Raw genomic sequence first — 18,159 nt, 5'->3', positions numbered from 1 at the left:
TTAAACCGGTAGGTTTTTCCCATCCGTAGTATAGAGGGTGTTCCATCAATGTGTGAATATAAAAATCTATAAATCGTATCTTTTTGCGTTCATAGGATGGACCCAATGAATTCGGTTCCTCTTATTTCTCTTTCTTAGACAATAAAGTAACCACAACTCTATAATTTGATTTCGCTCCAAATAATATAACTGTACCTTTTATTCTACGAAATTATATTTAGTTTTATAGAGTAAACGACTCGGAAGACTGGAGTAGGGCGTCCGTCGCGTCTGGTGTGAAATTATCTAAAAACAACATTTAAAACGAGGGGAACAACATTTAAAAACGAGTCGATGACGGAGGGTCTTTTAAATTCTGTACATGAAAAACATAGATTGTAATGTTGTTCTGAAGCTATTTCCTTGTGGCATTTTTGTAATAAACTATTGTAAATGGGAAATAAGCCACAATTTACCTAAAAAATGATTTTATTAACGTTTTGACGCCCAAATCGGATGTCGAAACGTTAATAAAATAATTTTTTTAGTTAAATTGTGGCTTATTTCCCATTTAGAATAGTCTATTAATTACATAGATTGTATGAGCTAATTAGATGAGCTAATCCAAGATCCCACAAATAACTTAGTAGAACAACGATTATAAAAACAAATTAAGACTTTTAATTAAAACCATAAGAAATAATAACTGACTAAATAGAAATTGCAAATGAATTAAATAAGCATTACAGTACATTGGGACAAAAGTATGGACAAAAAATACCCATTTGTAATGATACATCGTAACGATACATATCAGACATAGTATCATGTACCGACCTCAGCCACAAAGTGTAACTAAAACTAATATACCAAAAAACACAGCAAAATATCTTCGTGCGACTCAATTCTTATTGTGTGAATAGGACAAGTGCGTCAAAACTACCGCACGAGAAAACCCTCGCACGTTCAAAATTCTTATAATGTGAAACAGCCCTTAGGGTTAGATCTTCGGGTTTTGCTACTTGCTTACTGTTTGTCACCTTCTTATACTTTGTTTTACGTGTATTAACCCATATGATTACATGAGCCACCATTGGAATGTTTTTTTCGTGCGTTCTAACCCTCGCACGTTTAAATTCTTATAATGTGAAACAGCGCTAACATGTCGAGGAAGTTCTCGTGCAAGAATGGGAATAACTATATCAAGAAACTATTCGAAATGTGATTGAAAGCATGTGATTGATTGAAGCAAGCATTGATGTCGTGCAGAAGTTCAGCGAGGTTGAGGAGCTCATCTTCTTCTTGTGCCATCTCCGCTACGGAGGTTGGCAATCATCATAGCTATTTTAATATTTGAGGCAGTAGCTCCAAATAGTTCTTTTGAGCTGCATCCAAACAATTCTCTCAGATTCTTCAACCATGAAGAGGAGCCCATACACGCTATTAAATTTGGTTTTAAAATAATTTTTAGCAATTTTTTTAGATTTTAAAAAAATAAATCAAATTTTTCACATTTATCACTTTTTGTTATTTATTTTTTTTTTTCACAAGAAAATTTACAGTTCAGTAACAAAAACAGTATATTTATAGGAAAAAGACTTAGATGTAATTATAAAAATAATATAATCATAAAAATAATTAGTTCGAAACTATCAACCTCTTTATAAGCGGCTCCTTTTTCGTTTTGATCAGTGTATATTTTAAAATAGAAGCAGCTCCGTTTGTCAGCCAGAAGTTGTTCACGAAAAATTACAATCGCGAATCATTCATGACAGTTATATATTTTCCTGAGAAAGAAAAATGAGAATGAAAGGCTGACCTACTAGCATGGATAATGATTGTCTGCTCTTTGCTCTTTGTTTATAATGCATGTAGGCATATTCATTTTTATTTGAATATAGTGATAATCTCAGTTTACTAGTATAGGCCTGGATCCCTCGTACCAAAAAAGGTTGATTAGTACCAAGCTGAAAATTTGTTAATAGCTTAACGGTGTCTAGTCGGACAAACTTTGATGTACGGGAACACTGGAACAGGGGAAGTTTTAATTGAGGAACAGTTTAAAAATTTGGAACGTCAGATTACGAAAACGTCCCATGTATTTTGTCGGACAGAAAATCCAATTGATTTGTTACCCTTTCATTCAACTCTCATGCAAAAATAAGACTGCTATTACTAACCAACATGATTCCTGTCATTTGACATGTTCTTCGTATTCCACTCATTAAAATGCCCAGTTAATAATAAACACCAGTATGATTTTTGCATAAGAGTTTAATGAAATGGTAAAAAATAAATTGGAAGATCTGTCCGACAAAATTCATGGAACGTTTTCGTAGTCTGACGTTCCAAATATTTTTAATCTGTTCCACAATTAAAACTTTCCCTGTTCCAGTGTTCCCATACATCAAAGTTTGTCCGACTAGACACCGTTAAGCTATTAACAAATTTTCAGCTTGCTACTAATTAACTTTTTTTTGGTACGCGGGATCCAAGTCTAGTAGTAGGCTAGAGGATGGGAGATTTTTTACAAACAATTAAAATTACGAATCGAATTTAATCGAATTATTCTTAAACATTAAAAATGTATAAACATCAATTTCGTTGCAACCCAAAAATGCAGCAGCATTATATTCTAGTTCAATCAGAGAGTGCAGCAAGAGTCTATACCGGTTTCGGGGCTGTTTTGCCCTTCATCAGTAGACACATATGCGCTTCTCTCTGATTGCACTAGGATACTTCGACGCGTGCCGTCCCGGATTGCAACGAACGAAATGGCTGGGGTGTCGCAGCGACATCTGCTAAAAAACAAGCTAAGTTTTCAATCTAATAATACATAAAACGACAATAAAATGTCATTCTACATACCACCAGATTGAAAACAGTGGGAACTTTCTCTGGTAACAACCTCCGAGGCTTTTAAAAATTATAAGCCATGCGGGTGCCAAGACTATCGGAAGATGAGGAATTTTAAAATTTGTAATTCAAGTCCCATCTGCTCAGCGTGTTAAAGCTCCAACGAGAAGGTTTCCTACGTACTCCAAAAAGAGTAAATAAATTAAACATTAAAAATATATAAACATTTTCAATTTCGTTGCAACCCAAAAATGCAGCAGCATTATAGTCTAGTTCAATCAGAGAGTGCAGCAAAAGTCTATATCGGTTTCGGGGCTGTTTTGCCCTTCATCAGTAGACACATATGCTCTTCTCTCTGACTGAACTAGGATACTTCGACGCGTGCCGTCCCGGATTGCAACGAACGAAATGGCTGGGGTGTCGTAGCGACATCTGCTAAGAAACAAGCTAAGTTTTCAATCTAATAATACATAAAACGCCAATAAAATCTCATTCTATATACCACCAGATTGAAAACAGTGGAAACCTTCTCTGGTAACAACCTCCGAGGCTTTTAAAAATTATAAGCCATTGACAACATTGTTGCCATTTACAAGAAATTGAAAATTTTTTGGTATACATTTTTAATATTTAATGTATTTACTCTTTTTGGAGTACGTAGGAAGCCTTCTCGTTGAAGCTTTTACCACGCTGAGCAGATGGGACGTGAATTACAAATTTTAAAATTCCCTTATGTTCCGATAGTCTTGTCACCCGCATGGCTTATAATTTTTAAAAGCCTAGAAGGTTATTACCAAAGAGGGTTCCCACTGTTTGCAATCTGGTGGTACGTAGAATGACATTTTATTGTCGTTTTATGTATTATTAGATTGAAAACTTAGTTTGCGAATTATTCTTATTTCTATGCTACTCTGTACTATGTATTTTATTTTTAAAATCATAAAGGAATGATAGGACTTCTACAAGAGATCAAAAATTTTGACAACATACATTGACAACCTAAAATTTTAATTCAATCTGCTCTTGCTAAGTTTATTTTTCTTTTTAGAATTTGCTGCCTCTACCAGCTGGAGCGAGTGCAGCTTTGGTCAAACCCACCAAATATCACTACTATCCTCACAACCAACATATCTATCTGCTTCCAGAATGTGCCATACAACAGGTAGGTCTTATAGAAAAGCAATTATAAAAATTTTTACAGGATTTTAGAGGACTAATTTTATTTCAATTTACAGGTTTGTAATGCTGTTTATATAAGGCTCAACTGGACCCAGCCTCTCTGCGCTTGTCCTTCCAGATACAGAGACCCCTGCTCAGCTTCCCTGAATTCTGACGATCAACATACAACAGAGCTCATGACAGATAAAAATTCAAGGGTAGGTTTTTAATATTTAAAAAATTCAAGGGCTAAAATTATGAAATAAATTTATGATTTTCAAAATGGACGAATGTGGAGACCATCCCGAAACAGACAGATTTTTATTTTTAAAAATGAGCTAGCTCATTTGAAACGGTATTTAATTCTCTATTCAGCAGTGGCGGCTCGTCAGAGGAGGCAAGGGAGGCTTAGCCTCCCCATAATTTTTTTACACACGCTACACTGTTTTGTTTATCTTGAATCGCGAAAAACAACAAGCACTCTCACTATTATACAACGTGTAAATTCCATATTATCACTAAATATCCATACGCACGGAGCATTAGTATTAGAACGCATGATTGCGTCTCAGTTTTTTTATTACTATTGTAGGCAGGACCCTGGCTTATCCCGAGATGCATGAACGGAGCCGAGAAGCCGGCCAGCCTCCGTTGCTAATGCTCCGCGCAGCGCAGCAGGCGTTTAAGGAGACCCGATCTCCTAACAGTGGCATCTACGGTGCCATCACACGCTGCCCGGAGATTTACCAACGGAGGCTAACTAGCTTCTCGGCTCCGTTGCCGTTGCGTGCATCTCGGGAAAACGAATTTTGGGGTCCTGACTAAAAATAATGAAAAAACTAAAAGTGCAAATTTTGTTATGAAATTTGGTATTTAGGGTTAGAATAATATTTGGAACAACTTGTTCAAATAACCTTTTCCGATATTTGTAATGCAAAGCAAAATATCGGTAATTTATCATATTTTTGGATTCGCAGTACTGCGTGTTTAGAATTAAAAAAATTCAGTTGAGTATCTTAAAAAATGTGAACCTTCAACCTGTATGGACTGCAAAACTTCAAATCTGTATTTATTTTGATATGCATATCTATTATAAAGATAAAATTGTTCACAAATAAACGACACAAACTTTGGTATTAAACTTTTACAATTAGACTAATTATTTTTAAAATGATATGATATTATGAAATTATGAATTATGATGATACTATGAAATGTAGATAAAAAATGATCTCAAAATGGGGCCTACATTACATTTTTTGGCGCATTTTTTTGCTAGTGCAAATTTGTCTAGATATTTTAGAGTTAGGTATAGCTTCCCCTATTGTAAAAATCACGGGCAGCCACTGCTATTCAGTAATATAAACATTACAATAATTATTTATACAGGGTGGCCAAAAAATTATTTAATGTTTGAATTATGTATGTAATTTGTTTGATACAAAATACATTTTACTGCTGATGGAAAATAGAAAAATGTTTATTTGACTAATTAAAAATTTGCCGTAATTAAACCGAGGACAATAATGTTCTTGAACGTTATGGATCATTTTTGGAGTTATATTACGAATTTTCAATCGATCCACGTAAACACCTTAGGCAAGGCGCCCATTGAGATGGAATGTCCGTGGCCCGTGGCGTGGTATTGACTATTAGAGATGCTCCGACCAGCTATTTTGATTATAGCAGTTGCTTTTTCATTTTTCATTATTCAACGTTTTAAAGATGATATGAGACAAGCAAAATAATTAAATTTACTGTTTTAACTGGGAATAAGTCACAATATTAGTTGGAAATTGAATTGAAAAGGATTGGAATTTGGAGGTGAAATTAAACCTTCACTTCTGAAATCGTTCCAAATGAAATGTATAGCAATGCATTGCACTTTCCTAATAGACATCAAGTAGAATAGTACTGAAAAGTACGTGAGTAGTGTAGGACATACAGTTTTCGAAAGTTTTGTTTACACCAAATTTTGAAAAAATGTGAAAACGTCGAATTATACCCGTCCGTCTGTCCGCCCGTCAGTCCGTAAACTAACTCCTCCGTCATTAGACCAGGTAGAATGACAAATGAGGTGTCGAATGAAAGCTTATATTCCAAGGATGGTACTAAAGGTCAAAAATCTGACCTAGAATTTCCGATTTTAGAAATGAAACCGGAAGTACTGTTTTAAAGTCGCCGGCGTAGTATAAGCGATATATTATTCGACGTACCTTAGGAAGATAAGAACAAATGTATACTTTTGGTTTTTATATCATTTCCGGTTAAAAAATTATAACCGGAAGTGCCATATTATAGACACAGAACTAGTACATGTGATATATTTGAAATTTGACCTCGGAGTTCCGGTTTTAGAGTTGCAATAGGAAGTACCGTTGGAAAGTCACTGAAATAGTATAAGATATATTATTCGACGTGCTTTAGTAAGATGAGAGCAAATATGTGGTTGTAATATTTATATATTTATTATTTATATGGTTACTATGGGTACTAAAGGTGAGAAATTTGACCTCGGACTTCCGGTTTTAGAATATGAAACCGGAAGTACTGTTTTAAAGTCGCCGGAGTAGTATAAGCGATATATTATTCGGCGTGCCTTAGCAAGACGAGAACAAATGTATACTTTTGGTTTTTATATCATTTCCGGTTAAAAAGTTCTAACCGGAAGTCCATATTATAGACACAGTAATAGTACATGTGATATATTTAAAATTTGGCCTTGGAGTTCCGGTTATAGAGCTGCAATAGGAAAGTACCGTTGGAAAGTCACCGTAATGGTGGCAAATGGAAATAGTACATATAAGATATATTATTCGACGTGCCTTAGCAAGATGAGAACAAATGTATAAATTTGGTTTTTATATCATTTACGGTTAAAAAATCTGACCGGAAGGCCACATAATGAGGCGGGAAAAGTACTCCCCGCTAAGGCTCATAATCCAAGGAAATATCTCGGAAAAGAGAAATGTGGGAAGTAGGAGGATTTATACAAATACAATTGTTCAGAGCTGCAGCCAACAAAGTTAAGATTGCTGTGATGGTAGCCAACCTCCGATAGGAGACGGTACTTCAAGAAGAAGAAGAACCGGATACTTTTTGTTTTTATCGTATCACTTCCCGTTAAAAAGTTCTTAACCGAAGTACCATATCAGATTCGCAGAAATGGTACATGTGACATATTAATTGAAGTGTATTGAAAAGTCGAGTTTGAATCTTTAGTTCCGGTTTTGAAATTATTTCCGTTTAAACAATTATGACCGAAAGTTTAGTAAAAATGACTAAAAATTAGTGAAATCGTTTATCCATCAACGCAAAGTTACACGAAGAGTTCAAATTCGACTTCCGGTTCTACTTTCGTTCCCTTTGGGTGAAAACCTAGGACTTAGAAAGTTCAATTACTTGTAATTAAAATACATAATTTGTAAAATTAAAATAATAATTCTTATGATTTATAGTAGCACGGATTACCTTTTATTTCTTTAATTTGCCAACCTCAATGCTAAAACCCCAAAGAAGAGCAAACATCATTATTGGGTGCACCCTATCTGGCAAGAAAATTAAAAATTTGCAATTTTTAACGTTTATAAAAAGGATTTGAACTCGAAGGGGTGGTATTTTGGAAGTGCCGCGCCGTAGCGCCAGTCCCCTTGCCACTAATCGACAGCATGTTTAATTTCCGAGTGGTACCCGACTGGTAAATTTTAACCACGTTGAGTTTGTGTTGCAATATACGAGGACGTATTTAAAAATTTTAAAATCATACAAGACGATCAACAATTTAACATAAATATATTAAATATTTATTTATATAGAAACTTTTTATTTTTTTATTTTTATTTATTCCTGGATTTTTCGGTAAAACTCTTTTCGGCTATTTGCCATTTTTAATAAGCACTTTAATTAATAGTTATTATATATTTGCTAGCTTTGTTATTTGACTATTGACACATTATGGCAGAGAGTCAAATCAAGAATCAAATCTAGCATCTCAAAAATCCAACTAGTAAAAATGTATGTAAGTACCGGTTATAGGAATATTCAGGTTTATGGAATATAAATTCGAGGCCCCGAAACATTTCCATTTACTTTTTAAGGGAGTAGGCACAAAATCTTGGTCCAATGCTATTTAAATTAATTTTTTTCATTTTTTAGAATCCTGAGAAAAAACTAATAAATATTTTTGAAAAATTTAAACGCAGAATGAAAGACTACATTATTTCCGAGTTCCGAAAGTCTCTTAGAATAAACAAAAAGTTTAGTTTAAATGAAATACTTGATATTCAAAATCACAATAAATTTTCTCTTTTTTTCACGCCTGTAACTTATAAATTACATCTACAACATTATAGAAGTTTTCAGGGACTTTCGGCTCTCGGTAGTAATGTAATCTTTCATTATGCGTTTAAAATTTTCAAAATACTTAGTGGTTTTCTCAGAATTCTAAAAAAAATAAATGCATTTAAAAGCATTGGACCAAGATTTTGCGCCTACCCCCTTAATAAATTCATCAGTTTGTTGAAATATCTTTTAATAAAATAATACCGCTTTTTATAATACTATTTAAGTCAACGAATAAATTTTTACCTACAATATCCTAAAAATTTAAATTATATCAGGTATTGTGCTTTGTCGCAAATGCCTCAAAGGTCTGTATAGCTGTTTTATATTATTAGGGTTTCTCAGGTAATAAATATTTTATTACAACTGTTATGAGTACAAACTCGCCGACAAATTTACTGGTTGTAAAATTATTTCACTTTTCTACAAATTTCTATACAGTGCCCACCTACTTATACTTCGTCTAATATACTTACCGTTGCACGTGATCCGCGTCATAGCCCGTGACGTCACATGATACCAACACGAAATATTTAGGCGGTAGGTGTGTTCTTTTTTAGAATCATTTTGCCGAGTACACGGAAATTACAGCCACTAGATATATTTTATTATATACGCGTAGAAATAATGTTTGAATATTTCTATTAATGTTAACTTAAAGAAATACACAATAATATGTTTCATTTAATTTGTATAAATGGATTATAAAGCGTTTTTATGAAGCACATTTGTTCGGAACACACTGTAACTGTAATCGAACGAATGTGCCATTTTAGCATAAATTGGTAACATTTATTTGACAGTTGCGGTGATGATACTTCATATTTGTTTATATTCTTTATTATAAGTATATTTGTTTTATTATATTTACTGTTTATATTATTTACTTTAACTTAAGATTATAACTTAATTCTTGTTTTATATTTCTAAAGTTTTTATTTATTTACATTCAATATGAATTTGTTTTGTTATATAATCCACTTCCGCAAAAATTATGTGATATACTTGATTTAAAATTAATTCAAGAATTGTTGCGCGATCCCTCTTCAGGTGACAGCCATAACTTTGATTTTTTTAAATGGGAGAGTACATTATTTGACACCTCATTTATACTTTACTTTACTTAATCAGTAGACCCATTAGTACCTTTCGGTGTAGGGCCATTTATAATACAATTCATTAAATTACAATTCAATAAATTACAATATTTTACAATCTTCTGAATTGTCCTAGCTCTTAACGAACTTTCTCCATTCCTTCCTATTGGATGCCATCTGTGTTGCTTCCTGCCAAGTCTTACCCTTACTCTGCAGTATCTGCGAAATGTCACTGTTCCATTCTTTGATGGGCCTTCCTCTTCTATTCTTACCTATTGGTTTGGCTTCCCACACTCTTTTCACTTGTCTATCATTGTCCATCCGGGTTAGATGTCCGAACCATGCCAATTTTTTCTTCTTGATTGAGTCGAGTATCGGCTTGATTTTGAGTCTTTCTCTTATTTCTTCATTTCTGATTCTATCTGTTCTTTTTACTCCTATCGTTCTTCTGAGGTATTTCATCTCTGCTGCCTGTATTCTGCTCTGGTGTCTTTTGTTTAATATCCAATTTTCTGCTCCATATGTCACCGTAGGTCTATATATTGTTTTGTATATTGTCATCTTGGTCTTTGTTGATATTTCTTTGTTATTAAGGAATCCTCTATTTAGTGCTTGGAATAGTTTTCCTGTGTTTTCCATTCTGTTGTTAAGATCGTCCTCTATGTCTCCTTTGTTGTTGATTACTGTTCCTAAGTATTTGTATGAATTTGTCTGTATTAATTGATGTTGGTCTATCATTATTTCTATTTGATCTTCCGTCCCTTGTTTCCTTGATATTTTCATTATCTGAGTCTTCTCTTTGTTTACGTTTAAGTTGTATTTGCTTGCTTCTAGGTTCCATTTCTCTAAGTTGTATTTCAGTTTTTCTGCTGTTTCCGCAATTAATACTATGTCGTCTGCAAATATACACATCTCAGCGTTTATCATTTGCATTCTGTTCCAACCGATGCAGTATTTCTTGAAAGTTTTCTTACATTCTTTCACTATCTCATCTATTACATTTATGAATAGCACTGGGCTGAGACTTCCCCCTTGTCTAACTCCTTGAGTTGTTTCAAATGGTTCTGACTGTATATTTAACATTCTTACTGTATTTGTTGTTTTCATGTATATACTCTTTGTTGCTTCTATCAGTTCTTCGCTTACTTCCTTCTTCTTTAGGCTTTCCCATATATCTTTTCTTTTGACTGAGTCGAAGGCTTTTTCCATGTCTATAAAGCTCAGGTATATTTCTCTATTTTTCTTTAATGCTTTTTCTATTACTTGTTGCATGGTAAATATATGGTCTTGTGTGTTGTGTCCTTTCCTGAATCCACTTTGTACGTCCTCTAATTTATGTTCTATTTCTTTTCTGATTTTCCTTTCTATTATGGTTTCGTATACTTTTGCTGCTACACATAGTAGTGATATACCTCTATAGTTCTTACAGTCTCTTGTGTTTCCTTTTTTGTATATAGGTATAATTACTGCATTTGTCCATTCTCTGGGTATTACTTTTCTCTTCCATATTAGGTTATATATGTATAACAATTTTTCTTTTGCTTTTATTCCTATATATTTCATCATTTCTGGTGCTACTTCATCGCTTCCTGGTGCTTTTCCAATCTTTATCTTTCTTATTGCTTCTTCTAGTTCTTCTTTTTCTATAGTTTCTGGATTTTCCGTGTTTCTTATGGATACTCTCTTTATGTGGCTTTCCTTCTCCATTGTGTTCACTTGATTTCCATTCAGTAACAGCTGGAAATGTTCCCTCCATCTTTCCATTATTGTTTTATCGTCATTTATTATTATTCCTTCCTTGTTCATTATTTGTTTCAGTTTCGTTTCTTTGTTGCTTCTTAGGTTTTTCAGTGTTCTATAAAATAATTTTACGTTTTCTGTGCTGTTTTCTTCCATTTTTTCTCCGAATTTTTCCCAACTTTTCTTTTTCTCTTTCCTAACTATCTCTTTAACTTTTGTTCTTTTTCTCTTATAATTTTCATATTTTTGTTGTGTTTTGTCTTGTATGTATTCTTTCCATAATTTCTTCTTTTCTTTTATTTCTCTTTTCACTTCATCGTTCCACCAAGACGTTCGTTTCCCTCTGTTGTTATTTCTTGTGGTTCCACATATTGATTTAGCTGTTTTTATCATCGCATTTTTAAATTTTCCCCATTCTTCTTCTATTGTTTCTGTTATTATATGTTCATTGTCTATTTCTTTCTCTAGCCCTTCTGTGTATCTTATTTTCGTTGTTTCTTCCCTTAGTTTATAAATTTTTATTATTTCTTTGTGTTCTCTGTTTATGTTCTCATTTCTTTTTATTTCTTTTCTTTTGCTTTTGAATGTGGTTTCTAGTAGATAGTGGTCACTACCAATTTCATAACTCCTTTTCACCCTTACGTCTCTTATCCAGTTCTTCTCTGTTTTTTGCACTATAGTATAGTCTATAATTGATTGTTCGTCTCTTGATTTGACTTCTCTTGTGATCTTGTGTATCCTTTTATGTTGGAAGTGTGTGTTCATAATCACCAGGTTATTGTCTAGACAGAATTCAAGTAGTAATTTTCCATTTTTGTTTATTTTTTCCTCCCCATACGGTCCGATGACATTGTTCCATTTTTCTGCTTCTTTCCCCACTCTACTGTTCATGTCTCCTGTGATCACCATTTTCTCTGTACAATCATTTATCACTTCTTGTAATTTGTCCCAGAACTCATTCTTTTCGTTTTTTGTTGCGTCTTCATCTGGTCCATAGCATATGATTAGGTTTGTATTGGTTTCCTCTGTATCCATATATATGTCTACTCTTAGTATACGTTCGTTGTAATATATCCAATTTTTTACTTTGTTGATACTATCCTTCTTAATCAGGCACGCTACTCCTGCCTGAGCTCTCTTCGTTTCTTCCACTCCACTGTATATTAGTAACATTCCGTTTTCTAATATTATTGATCCTCTTCCTTTTTTCTTTGTCTCTGTTATAGCTACTATTTCAATGTTCTTATCTCTAATTTCTTCCCCCAGTTCTATTTCTTTCCCATTTATACCTCTTACATTCCATGATGCCATTTTCAAAATTGTTCTGTTCTTTTCTATGTTTAAGTTGTACTTCAATTTGTTTTTCCTTACGTTTGTGTTATTATCTTTAAATCTGGTCATGTCCCTGTTCTTTGCCTGTTTTGTTTCTCGGTCCATCATTGTGTTTTCTACAGCTAGTTTTTTGAACAAGTTGGTTCTGTATTGTATGTTACTTTTTCTATCCGGCTTGTTTTTTGGTTCCATTTCCACTTAATGCCTTCAATAATTATGAATCCATATCCAATTTTTGTCCTTTTCCCATTTGTCTTTTCCTCTGCTGCTATCTTCCTAAGGTTTCTTTGTATTTCTATCTCTTTTAATGTTAGGTCACATTCTATATATACTCTATGTTGTTTATAGCTCATTAGTTTACCCTTGGCTTTCAGTATTTTCATTTTATCTTCGAATTTTTTACATTCTATAACACACATTGTTTCATTTATCTTTTGTACCCTATTTATTTCTGATTTTACTCCCATTTTTGCTTCTATGAAGTTCTCTATTTGCTCTGTTCCTATTGTGTCTAGTGGTAAGCCTCTCATTATTAGGTTATTTTTCTTCTTTTCTTTCTGACATGCTTCCAAGGTTATTTCTATTTTATCTATTTTTTGTTTCATCGTAGCCATTTCTTTCTTTAGATTTTCATTTTCTCTTATTATTTCTTTCATTTGCAATTTGTATTCATTATTTTCCTTCCTAATTTCTTTTAGTTCCTCAATCATATTACCCATTGTATTTTTTATGTCTTCCAGGTCCTTGTTTTTCTTTTTGTTATCGCTTGCTAATTGTCTCATTAGTTCCATCATTTCGTTCTGGCTGCTGGTTTCATTCGTTGATGGTTTCGACCTGTCTGGTGTTCGGTTCACTTTTCTACTCCTGCTAAATATATCTGGCTCCTCTTTGCTTTTTCTTTTACCGTCCTCATTAATGCTATCATTACCATCCGCCATCTTTCTTCCTATTCAAATTATTAAAGTAGGTATGTATTTATAAATACAAATATTAAATCAAATTAAAACCTACTTGATTAATCAAATTAATTAAATTTTTTACTTTAATTACAAAATATTTATATATTATTCAATTTTTTACTTTAATTATAAAACTATTTAAATACCATTTAATATCTTATTTATTTATTTATATCAACAATTAATGTTCACTTGAATAAATTAGATTTATCAACAATGTCTTCTTCTTATCTTCAATATCTTCTTATTCTTCGATATCTTCTTATTCTTCAATATCTTCTTATTCTTCAATATCTTCTTGTTTTCGTTCAGAAAGCCGACTCTGTATTTTTCGATAGATAGATACCGAAGTACCTTAATTATAATTAAATCAATTTATTAGTAATTACCACTGCTGAAAGCAGCTTCGGCTAGTCCACCCATAGGACCTTGACTTCTTATCAGTGCCAAAAAACTTGACTATGACTGTAATTATTTTACTGTTAGTAGTTAAAATATAATTTTATTAAAACTAGGTTAGATTAATAATGTATGGATCTTACTTTCAATATTCTTTTTAAATTTACACTGTAATTTCTTAACTCACTTATTTACACTTTGCAAATAATTTGGTGATTTTTCTGCTCGCAAAGCTTCAGTATTTGAAGTTTTTTTGCGGAGCGGATTTAAATCGACCTCACTGTCTCTTTACCAGGACCGGTTTTTTTGACACCTCATTTATAAGCCTTTAAAATACTGATTACAATATTGTATAATACTTTAATCCTCTTTGAGAGCCTAGGCACAAAATTTCGGTTGAATTCTTTTTAAATTCAATCATTTTTTCGAATCCTAAGAAAACAAACAAGTATTTTTGAAAAATTTAAACACAAAATGAAAGATTACATTATAATAATAATAATAATATCGTATGGCATTTTTGCCAGGGAGATCCTTTCGGACAGTTCCGGCGCCATTTACATCTTTAACCATGTTTTAAGTACCTAGTGCCGATGTACACTAGCCCAGGGGGACCGACGGCTTAACGTGCTCTCCGAGGCACGGTGAGACGACTCGTGTCATTATGGAAATGAAAATGGTTTGTATTTAACAGGGCTCGAACCCACGTGCACTGGCGTATGAGGCCAGCGATTATACCGTTACTCCACGGCCGCTCACAAAAGATTACATTATTACCGAGGGACAAAAGTCCCTTATAATAAACAAAAAGTTTCTTTAGAGTGATATATTTGAAATTAAAAATTACACTCAATTATCTCTTTTTTCGCCCCTGTAACTTATTAAAATAAATATTATAGAATTCCTCAGAGACTTTTGGATTCTCGGTAATACCGCAGTCTTGTATTTTGCGTTTAAATTTTTCAAAAACACTTATTAGTTTTCTCAGGATTCGAAAAAAATGAATGCATGTAAAAATAATTCAACCGAAATTTTGCGCCTACGCTCTCAAAAAGGATTAAAGTATTATATATTTTTGTAATCAGTATTTCAAAGACTTTTAAATGAGGGGTCACATTATGCACTTTCCTATTTAAAAAAATCAAAAATGTGGCTGTCACCTGAAGAGAAAACAAACTTTGGAAAACTGTATGTCCTGCACTACTCACGTACTTTTCAGTACTATTTTACTTGATGTCTATTAGGAATGTGCAGGGCATTGCTATATATTTCATTTGGAACAGTTTCCGAAGTGGAAGTTTAATTTTACCTCCAAATTCAAATCTTTCCAATTCAATTTCTAACTAATATTGTGGCTTATTCCCAGTTAAAACAGTAAATTTAAATAAATACTACGACCATATAAATATTACAACCACCATGTATTTTGTTATATTTTTTGTCATTTCAAAAAATGTCCGTAAGATGTATTATTTTAACAACAATTATTAGTATTATTTATATGTTCACATTAAATACCAATAACACTGCTTTTTGAAACAAAACAAACAAATATGATTTTGTTTTGCTTATATCAACATAAAAACGTTGAATAATGCTGAAAAGGCAACTGCTATATAAAAAATAGCGGTTCGGACCATCTCTATTCAGTACCACGCCACATGCCACGGACATTCTACCTCAATGGGCGCCTTGATAACTCACACAGAGTAAGGATATGCCTCTATAATTATTATAGCTCAGTTTGTCTCCCTTCTTGTGGACTGGACATATAATTGCTCTTTCCCAGTCTCCTGGAATTTCTTCTGTGTTCCATATGTCTCTTATGAGTTTATGGAATCTATCTATCAGTGTGTGTCCTCCAATTTTGAGAATTTCAGCTGGTATGTTGTCAACCCCTGAGCCTTTATTATTTTTCAGTGCTTTAATGGCATCCAATATCTCTTGTCTTGTGGGTGGGTTTGTCAGTTCATTATTTTGATTCTGATCTCGATATCAGGTACTGCATGGGCTGTGTTTATTTGTGCTTGCTCTGTAAGCAGACCCTCGAAATAGTTTTTCCAACCTACTTTTATTGCTGCGTCGTCACTGATAATTTGTCCTTCGCTTAGAGTAGGGAGAATTTTACACTTCCAAGGAGTGACCGCAACGATAACAAAAGTGAAGCCAAGTGAGCACCAAACACGAGTGCCAGTGGCGTATCACCTAGCTAGGCCAAAAGAAAAATATAAATTTCAAATAATATTACTCGTAATTTTAGTTAAATTTTCTATTTTGGTTAATTTTACATAACATTATGCATGACGTACATTTATATATCAATTTAAAGATTTTTTTAAAGAAAGATTTAAACAAAAAACAGTATTTTAGTTTGTTGAACTTTTATACCTACTCAAAATAAATCAGAATTAGGAATTAGAGGATGTGACAAAAGCAAACAACTTTTTAAATTACAAAATACAGTCTTTTAATTTGTCGAACTTTTATATCTACTCAAAATAAACCAGGATTAGGGATTAGGGGATGTGACAAAAGCAAACAACATTTTGAATTATTGATTTATGATATTAATTATTATATATTTATTTATGATAATGTAGATATTTTTATTTCAAATATAGGTAACATAGTAATAGGTTTATTAAACTAAAAATAACAAATAAACAAAAAATATTGTGCATGTTCTCTGTTCATTTAAATATTACTTTATATTTTTAAGGAAAACCTTAAATCTTTAAAACTTTTAACTGTCCTACAGTCTATTAATTAATTAGGCATTTCATTGAATTCTTTGAAACGTCTAAATAAAATGAGTTCATTGAGCTGCTATAATTCATTTTAGAAAAGTATATGTCGTTTTTATTTTGGGTATCATATATGTGTGTATTAGGAAAATTAGGATTGCTGAAAATAATCGGGCGCTATATTGTTTTTAATTTTATAAACCAAAATCAATGCAAAATATTGAAATCTTTGATATACCGAAAACCAGTTCAATGTACCCAGCATTAAATTTATTGGCGTCAATCGGCCCATTCTTAATATTATACATTATACGCATACCACGATTTTGTAATTTTTCATAAGTTGTCCCATTTTATTTAGTTTGAACAAATATAAGACGGATGCACAATAATCAAAATGAGGTTGGATTATTGAGTTATATACAGTAAGCCTAGTTTCTAATGATACATTTTTTGCTACTCTTGTAAAAGTGTATAATTTCTTGCTGATTTTTTTGTGTATATGTATAAACAAAATGATCTTCCAATGAAAGAGTGTTATCAAATTGAAATCCTAAGTATTTAATAGTGGTTGTTATTTCAATATTTTCGCCATTTATGTATAAATGAATGTTATTTATATTAATTTTGTTATACTTACATTTTTTACTGGTTATAATAAAAGCTTTAGCCTTTGATACATTTAATTTTAACTTGTTTAATGATAATTAATTATAAACAGCCTCCAGAATCGTATTCATTTTTGCCACTTAGTTTTTCTAAGCATACATAACTACAAGCTATTAACGTATCGTCACCAAAAAGATTAACAAACTCACACTCAACAAATAGATCAATATCATTTAAGTAGAATATAAAAAGTAATGATCCTAGGACACTGCCCTGAGATACACCTATATCAATGTTAAGTTCATCTTACATTAAATTATTGAATTTAACCTTCTGCTTGCGATTTGATAGATAAGTATTAAGCCAGTCAAACACTCCACCCCTAATGCCATAAGAATACAGATACTACATATTATGTACCTACTCGTATTTGTTTTGATCCAACTCAGTTTTAAATTTACTAATTTTCAGTTGAAGTGCCGAATCACAAGAGTGTTACTTTCTAAAACCAGATTGATTACTTATCAGAATAGCATTTGTTTTAACATGTTCAATAATTTGATCATATAGGTACAACAAGTTCAAGCATTTTTTCAATTGGTGGTAATGTATTAATGGGTCTGAATTCTTCAGTATTCATTGTATTATTGATTTTTTTGAATTGGTACAATTATACTAACTTTAAGTTGATGCAGAATTTTACCAGTAAACAGAGAAGTGTTGATTAAATTTAATATAATGTGCCCAATTGTTTCAAAAATATCTTTGACCATTGGATAAATAAATTATTTTCAAAATGCTTCGAGCAGATTCTGTGATTTTTAGTGGTGGTAAAGTTTTTAATTTTCATATTTTCAATCTAAAGACTTTTTTTGGTTCGTCTGTTGGAAACTTATATAAAAAGTAAACGTTATTAATTTCATTTTCGTAGTTGCCACAATATAT

General features: G+C 32.3%; 2 protein-coding genes across 2 annotated transcripts in view; one reads left to right on the top strand and one right to left on the bottom strand.

Annotated features, from left to right (window-relative positions):
* The window catches only part of LOC126893378 (NEDD8-conjugating enzyme UBE2F-like), a 167,419-nt gene that overhangs the window by 53,200 nt on the left and 96,060 nt on the right, over window positions 1-18,159 (bottom strand). The gene's annotated exons all lie outside the window — the stretch shown is intronic.
* LOC114339964 (uncharacterized) overlaps window positions 1-18,159 on the top strand; it is a 507,219-nt gene that overhangs the window by 443,153 nt on the left and 45,907 nt on the right. The window contains exons 2-3 of the mRNA XM_050663491.1: window positions 3,884-3,997; window positions 4,071-4,211. Of these exons, the coding sequence (XP_050519448.1) occupies window positions 3,884-3,997; window positions 4,071-4,211 (255 nt within the window). The remainder of the gene's footprint in view (window positions 1-3,883; window positions 3,998-4,070; window positions 4,212-18,159) is intronic.

This window comes from Diabrotica virgifera, chromosome 10 (assembly GCF_917563875.1).
Source record: "Diabrotica virgifera virgifera chromosome 10, PGI_DIABVI_V3a".
NCBI lineage: Eukaryota > Metazoa > Arthropoda > Insecta > Coleoptera > Chrysomelidae > Diabrotica > Diabrotica virgifera.
This window is presented reverse-complemented; position numbering and strand designations above follow the sequence as displayed.